At 41.4% G+C, this 19,576-nt stretch overlaps 1 protein-coding gene across 10 annotated transcripts in view; it reads left to right on the top strand.

The window, feature by feature from the left end:
- The window catches only part of DENND4A (DENN domain containing 4A), a 46,181-nt gene that overhangs the window by 23,084 nt on the left and 3,521 nt on the right, over positions 1-19,576 (top strand). For 5 of the 10 annotated variants that reach the window (XM_027879231.1, XM_027879225.1, XM_027879224.1 and 2 more), the window contains exons 9-27: positions 702-760; positions 1,391-1,535; positions 2,078-2,253; positions 3,599-3,699; positions 5,082-5,300; positions 5,539-5,684; positions 8,126-8,259; positions 9,094-9,229; positions 9,695-9,901; positions 9,993-10,121; positions 10,351-10,492; positions 12,292-12,411; positions 13,778-13,918; positions 14,566-15,665; positions 16,478-16,688; positions 17,580-17,677; positions 18,444-18,619; positions 18,755-18,901; positions 19,326-19,539. In XM_027879231.1, the coding sequence (XP_027735032.1) occupies positions 702-760; positions 1,391-1,535; positions 2,078-2,253; positions 3,599-3,699; positions 5,082-5,300; positions 5,539-5,684; positions 8,126-8,259; positions 9,094-9,229; positions 9,695-9,901; positions 9,993-10,121; positions 10,351-10,492; positions 12,292-12,411; positions 13,778-13,918; positions 14,566-15,665; positions 16,478-16,688; positions 17,580-17,677; positions 18,444-18,619; positions 18,755-18,901; positions 19,326-19,539 (3,801 nt within the window). The remainder of the gene's footprint in view (positions 1-701; positions 761-1,390; positions 1,536-2,077; positions 2,254-3,598; positions 3,700-5,081; positions 5,301-5,538; positions 5,685-8,125; positions 8,260-9,093; positions 9,230-9,694; positions 9,902-9,992; positions 10,122-10,350; positions 10,493-12,291; positions 12,412-13,777; positions 13,919-14,565; positions 15,666-16,477; positions 16,689-17,579; positions 17,678-18,443; positions 18,620-18,754; positions 18,902-19,325; positions 19,540-19,576) is intronic. The other 5 variants (XM_027879233.1, XM_027879230.1, XM_027879232.1 and 2 more) reach the window with 3 other exon arrangements.

Raw genomic sequence — 19,576 nt, 5'->3', positions numbered from 1 at the left:
GATTTCCTGTGGCTGAAAACATCAGCTGAACTTTGATAAACTGATTGCGTGTCAATGGTGTTGTACTGATGAGTCTTCCCAGGCACGCTGAATATAGATGTGAATATCTGATTGTGCTTGATGTCATGTCACTGTAAGAAAGAACTGGGAATTCACAGGATCTTTGTCTTGGATCTTCAGCTAATGCAAATTTTAAAGGTTCTGTCAGAGCCGAGCAGCCTCTAACCAGTCAAGAGCCTAATTCTCATGTCTTCTGAAAAAGATACGACTTTATGAGCTGCCGTCTCTCCCCTGCATGAATTTTTATCCATCTCTTTTCCCCTAAATCCAGAATGAATCCCCCCCAACCCCTAAAAAGCTGTGTCTGAACAGTGGGTCCTCACTGCCCTTAAAACACACAGGGCTTCATTTGTCAGCAGTTAATTTATTCAGTTTTCTGCAGCATTAGCTGGTGTAAAGTCCTCTGTGTGAAAATGCAATATCTTCAGGCCAAGAAAGGAAGATTGTGCTTTGCCCAGTTCTTACTGAAAGATCCCGGTGCACATCATTGCACAGCACTTCTTACAGTGCTGCACAACTGGCATCTGCAAGGTTCAGCTTCACTGAGATGATTTTTAAGTGTTCTTTTCTTACAGTTGTGTGATTTCCAAGAAATATTTCCAAAATTCAGAATAAACCTGTGTTTTAAAATCTTTTTCCAGCTGTCTCCACACGATAACCTGATCCTCAGCCAACCTGTGTCATCACCCCTCCCACTGAGGCAAGTAGCAGTATCTGCTGTAGATTGTGAGATGTGTTCTGATTTGTGTCTTGGAAGAGATTTGGTACTTTGGGTTGCACTTGTGTGAATGAGCTCACCTTGTCTGGAGCCTTTGGAAGGTGGTGTTCCTTTTGGTGGTTTTCCATTCGGGTTACACCTGACAAGGATACATTCTTCATTAACAGTTTGTTCAAATAATTGTAGTGGCTCTTGAGGCAGAATACAGATTGTTAGATCCCCTTTTTTAGGAGTTGATGCCTGGGCTCCCAAGGCAGCGCAGCTTTTGGATTGCAAGGGAATTCAGGAGTTCTGTGACTGTCCTAACCTTCATGTCACAGTGCAGGAGAATGATTAATGGGAGACATGTTGTCTCCCTGTAAATTGCCTCTCAAAGAGAAAAATCATCATTCATGTGTCCTGAAAATAGTCCCCACTGGTTAAAGAGTCTCAAGGAATTCTGGTTACTCTTGGGAAGTGACCATTCCTCACTCAGCTGTGAAGTGTACCAAGTAATCTTCTTTAAAAGGAAATATTTGCAGATTTACACTTACTTTGTAACTGAACGTTTCCTTTTTTCTTGTGCCTCGTAACTCACCGGCGTGTTTGTGCTGTGTTCATCTCCTGTAACAGTGGAGGCAAGTTTTCTACACTACTGCAGAACCTGGGACCTGAGAATGCAGTGACTCTGCTCGTGTTTGCTGTGACAGAACATAAAATCCTCATCCACTCCCTGCGACCTTCTGTCCTCACCAGTGTCACAGAGGCATTAGTCTCTGTAAGTGCTGCCTTTTAGTCATGGACCTGCAGATGGAAAAAATGGAAAAAAGAAAGAGTTTGAGATAAAATCTGGTACTTGGAGTAGTGCTGTGAGCCTTCAAGGTTGCTTGAAAATAAAAGATCACTGAAGAGAAAAAAATTAATGTTGCTAATGATATCCTGCAGAGACAGAAGAGAAGGAGGAACTTGAAAAGTTGAACCTGAAAGAGTTGTTGGTTCTTTGTATGTAAATATTGTAAATAAGTGTTGAGTTTGGTCATCACAGTGCACTTAATGTGAGTTCCTGATTTTCCCAACTAGCACTGTATTACCTCCTGTGGAATTTGAAATGCACATCATTTTCCTGCCTGTCATCACTAAGCAACGCTTTGCAGTCTCTGCTGTGCAATCTGCTCTCCTGAAGAGCTTTTTCTCAATGAATTTTAGATAAATGAGTGCATTTTTTATTTAATAATCTGCATCAGGATGTTCAGTAAGAATTACCTGCCACGTTAAATAATCACAGATGTCTAACCTGTGCTCTTGTCTCTGTTTTCCAAGATGATCTTCCCCTTCCACTGGCCCTGCCCCTACATCCCTCTCTGTCCCCTGGCACTGGCAGATGTGTTAAGTGCCCCCTGCCCCTTCATAGTGGGAATTGATTCAAGATACTTTGACCTCTATGACCCCCCTCCAGATGTGAGCTGCGTTGACCTGGACACCAACACAATTTCTCAGTAAGTACTTAATAATCAGCTGTTTGTCTTCCCGTTTTCAAAGACAAAAAGTAGCCTTTTGGAAGGTTGTTTCTTCTTTTAAACTTTCTAATGTATCATCCCTCTTGAAATGAGCATGCTGGAGATGGTCTCTGCTGTTCAGCACAGCAGAGGGGAGGTCTGATCATGGCCTTTTATTTTATTACATTAAACTCTTACTGCACACATTAGCACTTTTCCTGGATTAACCATCTTGTGTCTCACTTGATTGTCCCTGGAGGAGAATTTTCATTTCTCGTGATCAGCTTTCTCAGTGCTGAAGTTCTCGTCTCTTCTTCTGGGCATCTGCTGGAAAATTATAACAATTAAATCATATTCCATATGAAACACAGGAACTTCACATTGAGAATTAAGAGATGTCAACTGTCATGGGTGAGAGAGTCTTAATTAAGCCTTAAAATCATGCCATCATTAACAAACTGAAATAATATTATAATATCACTTGCTCATAACTGTGAGGAGTACTGCATTTTCCTGTAACACTAATTAATCTGCTATCTAAATTACTGGTAAGGGACAGTAGTGCACTGTCAAAACCACTGGGAAACATTCCATTGTTATGATATTCAAAGCAAAAAATTATTACCTTGTAGTGAGGTGATACAAAAAAAAGACAAGATTCTAATACCCACGAATTAATTAGACTTGTCATTTCAGAATTAGTCTGTTGTTCCAGTGTAGTGTGAATATATTCAGTATATACTTGGTGTAACATCTCAAACTCACCATCCTCCTCTTGGTAGCAGATTTTCAGCATTACTGTGCCAAGCTCTAAACATTTTTTGTAGCTTTGTAACTTAAAGGGCTATGAGAATTCCTGGTTCTCTCTTGACCAAGAACACTGGAATTTTTTTTATCATGATAATGATGTGATTAAGTCCAAATCTGTATGCACTAAACAGAAGGCAGTTACCATATCAGATTAATTTTGGGTTACTTCAAGTGTTCCAGTCACTCTCTCCGTGCAATTTGAGTAATTACAGCTCAGATCATGGCACGAGTGGGGGTTTCTGATGCAATGACAGGGGATTAATACCATTAATCCATCTTTTGTGAGTTGTAACTGGCTTGATTTCAGTGCTGGAGTGTGGCAGGGTAATGATCATCCTGAAATATGGGACACTGGTTGGGTGGCTCTGATCCAACCTCCACATGGTAAATCAAATTTGACTTTGTTAGTTGGTTTTCAGTCCTGTTTTAATGGAGTAAATTTGGTATATTCTCCCATTTCTCTGGTGGGGTGGAATATCCCTCTGAACACATTCCAGTGTACGCTCATACTTTGATTTTTTTTTTCCCTTTCCAGAACCGGAGACAAGAAAACTATTGCATGGAAGATCCTACCAAAGAAACCTTGTAAAAACCTGATGAACACTTTAAACACTTTGTATCAGCAACTGGCAGAATGTGAGTAGGAAAGTACAATGGTCAGGTTTATGTTGGATGTGTGTGTGCCACAGTAGGAGATAAATAAATAATTAAATATGTTCTAAAGTCACCAGTTGCACTAAACTTCTTTTTTTTTTAGTACAGACGGCCTGAACCTGATAAAGGCTTTTTTTTTTTGCTTCAAAGTCTGCTCAGGTCTCGACAATTGAGATAACTTTGACACTCAAGCTAACAGTGCTTTACCTAAAATTTTAAGATGATAATAATGCATTTAAACCCCCAATGTTTATAAACGTTTAAGGTACAATTACTCTGCATTTCTGGGTAAAACCTGGTTGTTGATAGAATCCTCAAATGTTGCAGAGCAAGGTATATTGAACCTTGATGTGAGAAGCAGAAAAATGGATAGTGGTGATGTCAATGAAATTCATTAAAATGGAACACTCCTTTTAAAGGCTTTTGACACCCCCTTGGCTGCTGAGGCCACTGGAATTCAGTTGTGTCCTGATTAGAATGTACAGACCCAGGAGTCTGTTGGGATGTGCTGCACAAGGAAGGGTGTAACTGACAGCTGATGAAAATTACTTGTTGCTTCAGGATTTTGATATATTTTACTGTGAGGCCTTTCTGCTAAAAAAAATTTAAACCTTATGTTCTCTGTGTGAAAATAGAGTGGTAGTGATCTTAAATTCTTATTGCAGAGTAAGTAGCTTAAACATGCTCTCAGTGCAAGGTTGACTGTAATTCTGTGTAAACGTGGAGAGACAGTGATGAAACCATCCTTGCACCTCGCCGGGACACTGCTGGAATGTTCCCATACTCTGAGTGTAGCAGTGAAGTCTCAGCTTTGAAATTTTCATACAAGTACCTAAATTTAAGAACAGGGATTTTTCTGGAGCTTTTTAAAGAAAGCTTTCTCTCTGTTGCAGCATTTTGCAGTGGGATGTGTTTTAATGGCTCCGCTTTGCGTCTGGGTGCTGTTTTTCGGGGTATATATAGGTATTTAATGTGCATTATCTGCTCTTTGGGAGCACTTTGAGATGGAGGGCACTGTTGAAAAAACCCAAGTAACACATCCCAACTATGTATTTGGCCTAAAATATGTTTCTTTAATCAGTTGTTGTATAGATTTTCACATGTTTTTACAACCAGTTTTCTTAGAGAGCTTTTTTAAGCTCTGTTGCTCTAGTAATTACAAGATAAGTATATCCTGCTTTGCTGTTACATCAGTTACATAAGGTCAAGCACAATCCACTGTTGCATATCATGAGTGAATTGGCACATATTTTAATCTAGTGTAAAATTAATGGGGCTCAGTAATCAGTGAATTTAGTAAGATAATATTTTTTACCAATGTTGAGGGGGGGAAGGAAACCATTATAATGTTGTTCTGCTCACAGTGCAACAGCGACCGAGAGAAGATGCATTAATGGAATTGGCAATGAATGACTATGATTTTAATTCTGGGAAGAAGCTGCATCTGTTGGATTTGGAGATCCAGGAAGCATTTCTGTGTTTCATGGCTTCAATCCTGAAAGGTTACAGGTCCTATCTCAGGCCAATAACGGAGGCGCCCTCGGAAACAGCCACAGATGCAAGTTCTCTCTTTGAACTGCAAGGTGAGAGGCTACAAATTTGATTTGTGTGTATTTAATTTATCATTTTAGATTCTGTCTTACATAAAGAATAAAAACATCTGTGCGTTGGTGTTAGAAATGACGGTGAAAATGTAAGTGCGGACAAAATGGAGTGGCAAAGATTGCAGAGAGGTTATTGCTCCTGAGTGGAATTTATGCTGGCTTTTTGGTCAGCTCTTCTGTTCTGGGCATTCTGACTTGCTTGTGATTTACTTCACAGGTTTCCTCAAGAGTCGGGACCGTTCCCATCAGAAGTTTTACACCCTGATGACCAAAACGCAGATGTTCATTCGCTTCATCGAGGAGTGTTCCTTTGTCAGCGACAAGGACGCCAGCCTGGCCTTCTTCGATGACTGTGTGGATAAAGTGAGTCCTGGGAACTTCTGATGGTTACATTACAAGCAGAATGTGTTTGAAGTGCAAGTCTGTTTATATTTTTCCTTTTACTTCCTTTCTTCTACTCCCTCTACCCTTCCGTTATCCTCGTGTGTCGGGCTTTGTTTCATTTTCTGCCTCAAATTCCTGACTGTAAATAAAATAGGAGAACAAATCAGAGGTGCTGATTTTCACATGTATGTAAGCTTCTGGAATACTGTCCCATGGTGAGAAGTGCAAGGAGAGGAGCTGAACTGAAACCCACAATCATTTTATATCCCCGTTTTAGTGAATATTACAAGAAATTCCACACCCAGTTGGCACCTCACAGGCTACCTGTACCACTGTTCTGGGGCACTGCTGATTAAACAGAGTGCAGTTATCTGGGCTTTCCTGGAAAGTAGGTCACCTGCTGTTTGTTCCACAGGAATTAACACTGAAGACTGATAACTGCTATCTACAGTTCATATTTGTGGATACCTTTGATGTGGAAGTGCAGAAGAGCTGTTTTGAAAAGAAATCTGAAAGAAGTAAAGTTTAAGTTGGAGGGAGATGTAAAAGCACAATCTAATGCTGTTTAATGCTCTTCAAGACTTCTGTTACTCTCAATATTTTAGTGGGAGTAGCTCTCAAAACTCTGCTTTCCAGTTCTGCAGCATGACTTGCAGGAATTCATGCGTTATAAATTGAATTAATTGCAAACATTTCTGTAATGTGGAGTCATTTATCCTATAGCTCGGTTAGAAACCCTCCAACATGCAGTGCTTGCTTTGCTGTGCCAGTTTGGGCTTAAAAAACACAAAGTCTCTTAGACAGAAACACCCCAGTGACTGAACCACTGAGCTGGGCTTGGTTCCCATCGTGCTGCAGTTCAGTTCTCTGGCCAGAGTTAAATAGGATTTTTATACAGAATGCAATGACTTTTTAAGTGTCAAATTCTACCTGTTGCATTTTGTTTTGCAGAATGGTTCATGAGGGTGCTGACTTTGATGCATTCACTGAAATTATCTTGTCTGGGCATTCGAACTGCTCTTCTAAAACAAAAAAAAAAATGATGCTTAGGTTGGTGCTGGCACTGTGAGATTGCACATAACCTGATATGAGAGTTCCCCTGGAGGATTTCTTTGAACAATGATACGTTTGCCTCATCTTCTCTTTCCTGCTTCTTCTTAATTTCTCTTATTTCTGATACTCTGCTTCCCAGTACCACCAGGAGCTTTAGCCAGGACCAGATACCCAAACTGAATTATTCCAATAAAGTCAGTGTTTATTTATGTATTAATGCCTTTCCCTGGGTGACCCAGGACCTGGCAGGGGAGGATGAAGGAATGATGTCATGGGTTGGAAGGTGATACAACACTTTTCTCATGGGCAGTTCCAGGCCACTGGGTTGAGACAAATTTCATGTACTGTGAAATGAGTTATCTATGAAATATCATCTAAACCCTGCCTCAGATAATTTGGAAGAATAGTTGAAGCTGAAGAGTAATCTGTTCCCCATGTTATTTGGTCCTGGACAGCAGCAGCAGAGATTGTAATTGTAATGGATTACCCATTTTGCTGACTGAAAGAGCCGGGGTAATTGTCTCACAAGCTTTCATTTTCCCAGGAATTCAAAAATTATCTCAGTTCCATCCATATTTAAGCTACTGGCTGGATTATATTTCACTGGTGAGGCTTGTTAGCTCTGGGGTTTTTACATCCTTAGAAGTATTTAAATTGCCAGGCAAGGTTTAGTTTATTGCTGCTTCTCAGCAGCCATATGCTCTTCCTCCTTGGCTGCTTCAATTTGTTAATACTTTCCATCTGTCTCACGCAGCAAAATGTGTAATTAAGGACACCTCTTTGTATGTTTATCAAACTTTAAATATTCAAGAATTTTACTGAAACTACTTGATCTGTTTGCACCTCACTGAAGGAGATAACTGTGGAAAACGCTGCTTCTTGTACATTAATTCTCTGTCGCCAAACTCTTAAGGCGTGAAAAACACACATTCTTGGGTTCCACAGGTTGCCTCTTCATTTCTTTGAAATAATTTACCGTTTGGCTGTAATTTGGTTGCCATTTAAATTAGAAAACCAAAGTTACATCCATCCCCCTTTAATTTTAGTAAGGTCACAGGTTTTTATTCCCTTATCTCTTCGAAAGCATGTGTATTTGTGCAGTGTCTGCAAGTAATCAGGACATTAATGACTCTGTAAGTGCCTGCAATTGGCTGCATGGTGGTGTGTGTAGATTGTGCACATCAGACAGTCGGGTAAGGCTTGGTGTTGTTCTCAGTGGTGAAAACAGGCTAGAAAATAGCTCTTGAAAATAGATTTGATGTTACTGCTGCAGTTGGAAACACAGTTCTAGAAGTTTATTCGGGAGAATTGCTGATAACAGTCAGTTCAGATGCACCATAACCTTGGGTTTTGGGTCCCTCCCGCAGGTGGACGCGGACAGGAGTGGGGAGACGCGGCTGATTGAGCTGGACGAGTCCTACAAGAGCGAGCACACGGTGTTCATCACCCCCCCAGAGATCCCCCCCCTGCCCAACGGGGAGGAGCACCCTCTGCAGTACAGGTGAGCTCGGCTCACAGCAGGGTGCTGCCCAAAGTCCCGACAGCTGCCCTTGGGAGAGTGTTGTTCCTCGTTTTTTGTGACAATTTTCCCCATCCCTTTGTGTTGCTCAGGTAGAAACGTGTTTGTAAGATGCCTGGTGTGCAGGCTCTTTTGGAGTTGTGATTTTGGGTGTGTGCACGTGGAAGCAGCGATGATAAAGCTGGCTGTGTGACCACAGTACGTGGTGCTGGCTGGTGACGCCTCTTAAGCTTAAAACTGAAATAGTTGGACCCAGTCTGTGGGGCTGCTGCTGCTGTTGATGGTGATACAACCTGCAGATACAGAATCACTTAAAATTGGTGTTACTAATTCAGTAATTGTGTCAAATGGCTTTGGCTGTTAGTTTCCTTATTAATTCTGAGAAATGTCCTCATATCTGATCTTACTTAATATTTTAGATAGTTTGGTATTGTTGTTCATATTGATTTTTATAAGCCTCTGTCATGTGATGCTCACTAGGGACTAAGCCACACAGATTATTTTCTTTTCTTAACTAGAATCAATACTAATGCATTTGACACATTAATTAAAGAAAATACTATGACAGCAAATGTATTTATCAATTTAAGTCGCTTATGCTGAACAGCAGGTTAAGAGGCTGTTTGTGCAGGCATATGAAATCATGCAGAGGGATTAGTAAACCACTTTGTCAACAATGTCTTTAAAGGTTTACTTTAGTGTTTTCTAATTCCTGTGAAGCTTCTGGTGCAACTGTGATTGATTTCCTTTGCTATTATATGACATGTTTGCTTTGGGGTTGACTTACAGGTCTGAAGTGTTGTATTTCTTTTACAGCTATAATGGGTTTCCAGTCCTGAAACTAGAGCTGTTTGAACGACCTGAAGGGTTTCTCACAGCACCCAATAACAAACTGTCCTCAAAAGCCAGCAGCCCCAACAGCCCCTCTCCAATGTTCAGGAGAACTAAACAGGTATTCTTGGAGCATGAGGTGCTTTGGGAAGGGCCAGGTTGAGTGTGGCTGTAAATCCTGACTCGTTCTTCACTGATTCAGTGACTGCAGCAGGGTCACTGTGCTGATTGTTCTTTGGATGTTTAACTGTGCCTCTTGTCTGCACCGTATCCCACAGGCCACTTGCCAACTGTAGGGCTTCCACATCTACTTCCTTTCACTTTCCAGGGCTTGAAAAAGGGCTCTAAATTTCAAAGCAATGGCCAGAAATGTAAAGAAATGCAAGATTTTAGCACTGGAATATCGCACAGCAACTGTTGTGTTATCACTCGCTCTGCTTCCATTCTTTTCTTGCTTTGACTGCTTTGTTTATATTAATATTGCATTTTCTTTAGGTATAATAAATGCTACATGTTCAGTTTTCAACATGTAAGTTTGTGTCACGGATATAGAAACAAAGACAAATAATCTGTTGTTTCTTTCCAGGAAATCAAATCTGCACACAAGATTGCCAAGAAGTACTCGTCCATCCCCCAGATGTGGTCCAGGTGTTTGCTGCGTCACTGCTACGGCCTTTGGTTCATCTGCCTGCCTGCCTACGTCAAAGTCTGCCACTCCAAAGTCAGGGCTCTGAGAACTGCCTATGATGTGCTGCAGAAAATGCACACCAAAAAAATAGACCCACCTGATGAGGTAAATCGAGTCAAGCCCCCCCCAAATCCCAGAGGGGGAGCCCCGGGGGTTTTGCTGATGGGAACACGCGCTTGACTCGCTGTCTTTCCAGGTGTGCTACCGGGTCCTCATGCAGCTCTGCGGGCAGTATGGGCAGCCTGTGCTGGCTGTCAGGGTGCTCTTTGAGATGCAGAAGGCTGGCATTGACCCCAATGCCATCACTTACGGCTACTACAATAAGGTGAGAGGTTTTTGGAACAGGATGGGGGGGGGGGGTGGAATGGGTGGGTTTATCCAGGCAAAATAAAAGCGAGCGGTTCAGGTGTCATCCTGTCATTTGTAGTAATGGGGAGAAAGACACGACAGGTTAATTGTGTGGTCTTTGTGGGCTTAGGAATCTACTGTAGAACTGTAACTCAGTTTGAAATTTAGGTTAATGAGTTTATCTGGCTTTGATGTTTCCAAACTAGGCTGTTCTGGAGAGCACCTGGCCTTCCAGCAATCGAGGGGGCTACTTCCTGTGGATGAAAATCCGGAACGTTGTCTTAGGAATAGCACAATTTAAAAAAGCATTGAAAAAGCTGCCAGCCAGCACTGCACATACACATCCTGGTAGAGTATTCACACCCTTCTCTTTTTTTTTTATTTCCGTGCTGATGAGAAAGTTATTCCAAAAATCTTTCGGTTGTGAGTTTGATAAAGCTGATTTAGAGAAAAAACAGCAATTCCTGCATAATTGTTGGGAAAGTTGCTTCTTTTTGTCTTTGAATCTGAAAGGCTCCTATTTATTTATTGTGTCAGCTGTTCAGGAGACAATATGAACATGAAATTGGTGATAATTATCCAAATTCCTACAATAACCACTCTCAAAACTGGCAGAAGCTTCTGTCCAGCCTTGCTTTGTTTTTTTGTTTGTTTGTTTTTCCCTTTTTTTTTTTGATGTAAGTTAAGAGGCTACTAGAACTAGTCCTTGAGTTTGCAGTACTGTTTGCAGGTTCTGTGTACCGACTGCAGTGATAATTTTTATTTTTATCTGGGATATAATGCAGTACAGCATCCGAGGCTTTCCTTTTCCTTCCAGTAAAGATTTACATGATGTGAACATCAGATGGTTCTGTGGCCATGCCTCTATTTTATCTCTTCCATAGGTGCTGCTTTCCATGGTGTTTATTTATAACTTACTGCCAGTAAAGCAAGATAATGCCTTGTAAACTACCAGCAATATAGTTTAGTTGTGGTTGACCTTGGAAGGCCTTTACAGCATCCACACAGAAATGGATAAAAATCATCTGATTCATCTTTCAAAGTCCCTCAGTGATTCCCAATGTGTGCAGATAAATCTTTGCCCTGGCAAACAGAACAGATATGATGGCCTTATGGCAAGATTATTTCTCTTAGACCCCAGAGACTTCAGTCCTACTTCTGGCTCCATCATTAACCTTCTGGATGACCTTGAGCAGATTTGCTTTATTTCTGCCTGTTCTTTGTGAGGGTGACCTTCCTCATAAACCACTTTTTTGACACCCAGCCATGCAAGAGCTTAGCAGTGCTGGTTGCAACTCAGACCACGTAAAACAAGGAAGTGTAATTAGTCCTTGCCTGGGTAAACTTCCACTTATGTAATTAATACTGTTTGCTTTTGACATCACCTGGTTTTTTTCGAGATTACTTTGCCTGAAAGCACATAGGTAGAATGTGTGCTGACTCCTCAGGCGAGCCCAAAAACTGCTCCTTAAATTCCAGAATATTTTGCTATCCTTACAAACAGCACCAAGGTTTTTACCCTCTCTGCAGAGATTCACAGCAGCATCTGTAGGGAAATGAAGGGGAGAAGCCACTCAGACTATCTTGGTCATACCTGGGGCAGTGTTTTGCCTTGAGAATGACCCCATAAGTGTCTTGAATAATTGCAGGGGTTATTTTTGGGTGATGCTGGTTTTATTTTAATCTTGTTTTCCACACAAGCTTGTGGTTGCTCAGCATTGTTTCAGTTTTGTGGGTTTTTTTTGCTTTCTAGAATGAACCCATGAGAATTAAATGCATTAACTATGCTAAAATCAAACAATGTTCAGATGCCTCTCAGAGTTCTCGAAAAGATGTGACATTTTGACCAAATAAACCAGGCAACAGAATCAAAGCCAAGCAGTGCTTTAGTTCAGTATTTAATCAGAAATGTTGCCAATTACCCTTTAATTTCATCCTGTAAAGCATCACTTCAATGTTTATACTGTGAAAGTAAGCCTGTCCTTTTTATCTTTTTTTGTGTGTGTGGTGAAATGTTCACTGTTAATTAGAATGTACTTGATAAGAGGCCTTTGGATTGCTGTGGATATTCAATTTATTCTGTTTAACAATGTCACAGTATTAAATAGCATAATTGTCTTTATTCTGCCATCACCCTGCTGTGATAGGGGGACTTTCAGACACTGGCAATAACACATCATCCAGAGAAGAAGCCAAGCAAGGCAAAACTTGTCTTCAAGACATCCAAGAACAAAAGGAGGACAAGAGAGAGAGTGACTCCAGTTCTTGTATGTATCTTGTGAATGCAGATATCTGGTTCACTTGGGATAAATAGGGATTTCAGCAAGAGCTAAGTGGGACAGCTGATTTTCTACACTGAGTGTGTGTGATAATGCCCATTTATGCCCTGCCTTAAGTTCTTTCTCTAAATGTGATTTTTCTGGATGTCTGATGGTTTCACTTTGAAAATTACATCTCTTTTTTTTTTTTTCTCCCCTCTGTTTGAAATAAGTGATAATGGCCACAGAAAGGCCTAATGATAATTATAGCCTAATGGTTTTGTCTTTTAAAAAAATTAAATTGCTTTAGAGGAATGATCTACAGAAAAGCCTTTTCTGTCACTCTGTTTTCTTTATAAATCCCATAAGAGGAGAACAGCTGAGTTTTTGAAAGTCTGAGGGATCTAAATTACCCAGCTCCTTGGAATGCTCAAAATTCAGGAGATGCATCAGAAATGAGAAAAGGGTTCTTTTCTTCAGGTTTTACATCTGCTGCTCCTGATCCCCTTAACTGCAGTTGAGCAGCATCAATTTTATGCAAGCATATAACAGCTTTGGGGGTAAAAATCTGTAAGTACTGCAGATTCCCATATCTATTCATTGAAAATACTCTTCTTAATAAATGTTTCCTTAGTAATATAACAGCTTAAATTTTCTAGTGTGCTTTGCCCTGCTACTTGAGTTAACCATCCCATTGTCAAGTGGTGCAAAGGGAGGAGGAAAATATGGAATTAGTAAAGTTATTTCAGTTTGCTTGAAAAGTTGTCTTACCTGTGATCACGATAACATACATGTAAGATTACAAACAAGTTATTTAGGTTTAATAAAACTCCTGAGGGCACAGGAAGTGGGAATTCTGATTAAATTTGTATTACTTTTAGCCAAAATTAGGATGTTCATGGCTCTTTATAGTAATATGATGTGCTGGAAATGTTCTGCACTTTTGGATACAACTTGGTAATATTTAAGTTGCTTGAAATGTTTTAGGGAAGTGATTCTCTCTTTTGGAGAGTCACCAGCAAAAGAATTTTGTCTTTCCTGTCTAAAAGAGGTAAATGTAAATACATTTGTTTTATTTGTCTTGCATGGTCATATGAGGAGGTGATGAGGTGAATGAGGGTGGTCTTAATCTCCACAACAAAAAGGTGTGATTTTTGGGCTCTGTGTAGAGGAGCAAATGGAACTTCCAGTTACAAAAGTCATGCTGGGAATTTAATATCTAAATAGCAGAGGTGAAAACCTCTGCCCAGCAGGATCAGCCGGCGCATCCCGGGATGGTGCAGCGTTGCTGCCTCCTCATCCTGGTGGGTGATGGGAACCTGGCATTGAGGAGCAGTGGGTTTGGTTGCCCAGGACTGTTCTCTCCTGTGTGCAGTGTCTGAGGTGGAGAGCACAAAGGGCAGTGGTGACTGCCTGCCCAGGCTGAACTACCACAGCTCCAGCCAGGACAAAGCCACGTCCAGCATCGTGCGGCTCAACGGCACCGTCGACAATCCCAGGGCAGAGGGGAGCAGGGGTGAGTGGAGGGGAAATATCTGGGTTCTTGTGGGCAGTTTTGTGTTTATATTTAACTTCTAAAGAGCTCTGAGTGGTGAGACTGAGCTGTGTTGTCCCCTAAATGTGCAGTGTTTTATTGGTGTGGTAGCAGTGGCTGGTGGAACCTGGGGGAGGGAGCTTGTTCCAGTCACCATATGTTGTGTCGGGAAGATGTGTCTGAATATTCTTCATTTCCAGATTTATTTCTGGTTTGCTCTGGTTTTTTTTTTTACTGTAGTTAACATCTGCTTTAAAAAATCCCAAAATCTTGTTGTTCTCTTAAAACCTCCAGCAACTAATAAATTCCTTCAGCATGGAAAAGAGGTTTCTATGCAATTAAAAGAAACTTGGAGGCGTTTCCACAAATCTTCTTGATGGTGTCTCTCAGATTACCCTTGGCTTGTGTGCTTTATTTACTCCTAAATGTTTTATTGTCTCTGTCCCTTCCTGAAAGCTGTGACCATGGTCAGCTCAGCATTTCAACCCCTAACACAATAAACACATAGTGAATTCCATCTCTGTGTTTAGAAAATGTTTGAAAGATGAGACAGATTTGCATTCCTTTGTACTTTTGTTAGTTTTCTTGTATAACAACAAACAGAGCACCTTGTTTCATCTGTTTTTCAGAGGGTTCTATGGGATTGCTGTTTACATCATCTTTTGAGGATGCCAGTGAAGCAGAAGTTATAAAAAGTAAATCCTTAAGGAAGAGACATAAAAGTGCAGTAGAGCCTGATTTGAGGGAGATCCCGTGGGAAAGCAGGAGCAGGACCCTGAGTGGGGATGGCCTGGTGGGACTCATGATGAACAGAATCAATCAGGAAGCAAACCCTGGAGAAATGGTCGAAAAACTGGGAGCTGATGCCAAAATCCTGTCCAGTGCATTACAGAAAAGCATAAGGCCCAAAACTCTAAATATCAGAAGTTCTTCTTTAGGATCTAAGAGAGAAAGCCTGGAGAAAGAATCCAGTGACGAAGATGCGGCTTTTGATTGCAGTTTCACAGATAAAACAGAGTCTCCTGTTATCTTTGATCTGGAAGACCTGGATGCAGAGCCAGAAACACCCACAGCACCTGCAGTGAAATCCTCCAGTGAGAAATCCAGCAGGCTGCAGAGGAAGAGCAGCTTCCCAGTAAAACCAATTGAAAAGACAGATGTTGAAACTGGCTTTGACCCACTGTCTCTGCTGGTTGCTGAGACAGAACAGCAGAAAGAGGAGGAGGAGGAGGAGGATGATAGAGGTGTTTCCACTCCCTCTGCAAGGAGAGATTTGGCTGAGGAGATCGTGATGTACATGAACAACATGAGCAGCCCTCTGTCCAGTCGTGCCCCGAGCATCGAGCTGCAGAAACCCTGCGATGACAGAAATGCAAATAAGAAGAGCCCCACAATTATCCAGCCCTGTAGGAGGTCCAGCCTTCCCCCAAACTCCCCAAGGCCTCCCAGTCTTACCAAATCCAAGAGTTACCAGGCAAAAAATGAAGAAAGGCCAAGGGACAGGCTTTGGTCCTCCCCAGCTTATTCCCCACACAGTCCAGCCAGGGAGCAGCCCCAGGACACAACCAGTGCATTAACACTGGTGTCATCGCCCTCCTTCAACTTGGACACTCTGTTAACACCCAAGTTTGATGTCCTAAAAAGCAGCATGTTTTCTGCTGGAAAAGGGGTTGCAGAGAAAGCAAGCAAGTGGTACTCCAAATTTGCAATGTATGCTGCATCCTCAAAGGTAAATGTTTGCGACGTAAGTTCCTGTAAATTAAGGAAAAAAACTTTGTAAAGCTCAAATCACTGACTCTTACCTGATAAACCCCCCACTTGGATGACATGTCTCTTTATAAACTATGTACACTGAGTTGTTTTAACCACTTTCATTTACCAGGACCCTAATTTTATTGTCCTGAATAAAAGTTTAGTCCACCCTGGGTTTTGAGTGTATTTATAATGAGAAAACATAAATCTACATTAATGTGCTGACAGAATGAAGACTGCTCTGTTTCTCCTTCTTAACCTAAAGCAAGCCCACTTAAATAAACAGTACTGGGTTTAAGTTCTTATTGCTTTTTTTAGAAGAGGAAAATGTGCTTGGATTGATTGCCAAAGAGATTTAAGTCTAGTTTTGATCTGAGGTCATTTGTCAGAATGTTCTTTGTTGCTACCAATTCAACCCAAAGCTTGTTTTGTTGCCAGTCCTTGGGAATGAAAAGGGGCACAGTTGCCTTGCCCATCCTAATGTGTTCCTGCAGCTGCTGATAACTTCTGTGGCAACGATGGGAAAAAATTACAGGATTAAAATTATTATATTTCCACTTATTATGAGAATCTTGAAAAAAAACTCTCGTGTTGCTGTTTAACCCAGAGCGAAACTTGCCTTGTCTGCCATCAGTCCTGAACGCAGATCTGGGATTTTTCAGGGAGGGAGGTTCATGCCTTGAATGTACTGAGACAAAGAGGGCTACCCCCTTTTTTTTTTTTTTTTTTTTCAGGAATATTTTTGCTTTCCTTTCGTTTTCTCAGTGGAATTCTGTTTTCTTCTCTCAGGATCAAAATTCAGACCGAGCAAGTGTTTCATCTCTTGGAGCTCTGGACTCAGAATCTACTTCTCTCACTGATGAAGATGTCTGCAATGATTTTGAAAGTGCTTCCCCTCAGGAGAATGCCACCTCAGAAATTAAGGGAATTGGCCTCAGCAGGACAAGCCTGGAAAGCTCAGCTTCCCACGATGGCTCAGCTAAACAATTTGACCAGTGTGGTAAGAGGAGTGCCTTGCATTCATCAATCTGTGACAAAACAAAAATACTCCAGTTTTAGAAGTTGCTCTTCCATAACTCAGAGTTTGGGATCATCCCAGTGATGAGTCCTTTCTGTGCAAAGAGTGAATTTTTCCTTTTCCTACCTGCAAACTATACTCATGCAGATATGTCCATATTTATGGATTTTCTTACTGTAGAACCTTGGTTTGGGTTTTCTTCTGGAATAACTTGCACAAATCCTGTTTCTGGATGCTGCATCTATGCAAATAGGAGCCCTTTGAAGCTGTTTCTCAGACAGACTGTGTAGATTGTTTTCCCTGACCTGTGCTGGATAATTGGTCGTGACCGTGGGATCAGTTTGTGTGCTGCTCTCATTATGGGGTGCAATGTGTTTATGTGGGGTACAGTGGGGTGAGAGGGAGATCTGTATGCTGAGATCCCTCCACTTTGCACTTAGAAGAGCATGCTTGGATTTGGCTTCCCAGTTTGTGGGAGATGAGGGATTGGGGGCTGAGGGGAGCCTGGCTCCATCCCTGTGCCAAAGAGAAGGATCCGGGATGTCTGCACCTCACAGACAGCACCTCTTACCCTTCCCTAGTTTTTGTCCCCACAGAAAGTGTGGCTATGAATTACTTACAACTTGTTACCAAGCCACCAACTGTTGTTATCAGAGAAAGCTGAACATATGGAAGTTGTGTGTTGGTAGCTTTTATTTTTGCCTGGGTTGGTGCTGGGCAGATGGCGGCCCCACACTCTGCGAGGCTCATGAGTAAATCGAGTTTGTTGTCTTCCATCACACACTTTAGAACTGCTGCATTGTTTGGGCAGAAAAACAAGTTGCTAAAATTGCATTTTCTGAAATAACCAATACTTTGGGTCTCTTCTGTTAGCAGGCTCTCTTTCCAAGTTCCCTTTACCTGACAAATCAGAGTTGATATCTTCTTGCAGTACAAGCAGTACCAGCGTGTTCCAGAACTACGCCATGGAGGTACAGGATGGTTTATTGATTTTAATTGTTACACTAGAAGCACGTGTCTTTAAATATAAATGTTACCTGAATCTCTGTTAAAGCTCAAAGCTTCAAACTGAGCCACTGAAAGATAGATGAGTATTTCTGTGATAGAGTAGATTTGATTTCAAATCCTACTCTAGAAAGGTCTTTATTGCAGTCACATCTTTTGGTCCTTAAAGCCTCAGTTCTCAAGAGTTTGAGAATTGGATGCCACTGAATTCAGGCATCTAAATCCCTTGTGGAGATAAATTTGTTTGAAGTGAAAATACCAAGCCTTCAATAGCACTGTGTTTAAAAATACAGAGGAGAACTAGCTATTTCTTGTTGTATCTTCTAGTAAAATCATTTTTCTTTTCACTGTTAAGCTGCTTTTGCTTGGCTTTTTCTTCTCTCTCTTTTTCTTTTGTTTCTCACTGGATTTAGAATAATGACTGGTCATTAGCATCCTTTTCCCCCCTCATTTGTATAACAATGACAGTCACTACAGAAGAGTGTTTAGATTCTAATAACAATTTATGTAGCTGTGTAAATATCCCTGAACTGTTGCGTTTGCAAGCAGATTACAAATGACACGTTATTGTTAAAATATTATTTAATAACTTGTTTTAATCTGACAAGCCATAAAAGGATGAACTTGTGTGCAAGTGGTGTGAGGGGGGGTGTTCAGCAGAGGGCAGAGATTTTGGCTGCAGTTTGAAAGAGGAGCATTTTTGTTCAGTGGGTTCTGTTGCTGTGTGGGCAGGTCCTCATCTCCAGCTGCTCACGCTGTCGCACCTGTGACTGTTTGGTTCACGATGAGGAAATCATGGCAGGCTGGACAGCAGATGATTCCAACCTCAACACCACCTGTCCCTTCTGTGGCAACTTATTCCTGCCTTTCCTGAGCATCGAAATCCGAGACCTTCGGCGGCCGGGGCGGTAAGAGCAGTGTCTGAACTGTCCTTGGTTTTGTCCCTCAATACTGGGAAGAGGTTTTTGTTGGGATTTTTGGGTTGTTGTTTTTGGTTGGTTGGGGTTTTTTTTGATCAAATTAAGCTTTTTCTTTCCCTGCAGGTATTTCCTGAAGTCCAGCCCTTCTACAGAAAACATGCAGGTCCCATCCCTTTTTTCCAGTCAGAGTGGGAAGCCCTGTAACACCACAGCCTCTGTTGGCCTCACTACGTCTCTGATGTCTGTTCAGGAGGACATCAACTCAAACAGGTAAATGTGCATTTCCTGCATAGAAATCACTCAGGTTCTCTGTGGGATATGCATGTGCTCCTTATGCACTGAAACGAATTTAATAAGACACTCTTTGAAAAGGAGAGATTGATCTCTTTGCAGCCTCTCCCTTTGTCTCAGTTGGCCACATCAAGCTTTCTCTGCCATTTCATCCCTAAAATAAAAATTTGTGTTGGCATTTGTAATTCTGCAAGTTTTGTGAACTCCTTTGAGGATGTTTGTGTTCATCTTCAGTGCAAGGAATAAAACTTGCACTGCAACATGAATGAGTGTGGTGGCTGACAAGGCAGAATTCCAAGTGTCAAGTCAATTATTTCCAGTTTATTTCTGTCTGTTTGTGTACATGTTTGAGCACTCGGAGTAAAACACAAAGCTGAGATTATTTACTTTTTTTCCTCTCCACTAGCAAATCTAAGCAGCATGACAATGTTTGTGCCAGAAGTATCCAGATCCCCTCAGGAAGAAGACAAAATACCTCTGGTTCAGAATGTCCAAGTCACCCTGTGGCAAGGAGCATCAGTACTTTTGGTCCCTTGGAAGAAGATGGGAAGGAAAACCAGAAGATCAGCCATATCATTCCTACTGGTAGCCTGCCTGCTACTTTGCAAGGACCAACAGTGTGTAGTTTTTCTACCTTAAAAGTCATTTTTTTCA

Source organism: Empidonax traillii, unplaced genomic scaffold, assembly GCF_003031625.1.
Source record: "Empidonax traillii isolate 1590-97213 ecotype Southwest subspecies unplaced genomic scaffold, ASM303162v1 scaffold52:size1600334, whole genome shotgun sequence".
NCBI lineage: Eukaryota > Metazoa > Chordata > Aves > Passeriformes > Tyrannidae > Empidonax > Empidonax traillii.
Note: the sequence above shows the minus strand (reverse complement) of the source record. Positions and strands in the feature narration are given on the sequence as shown.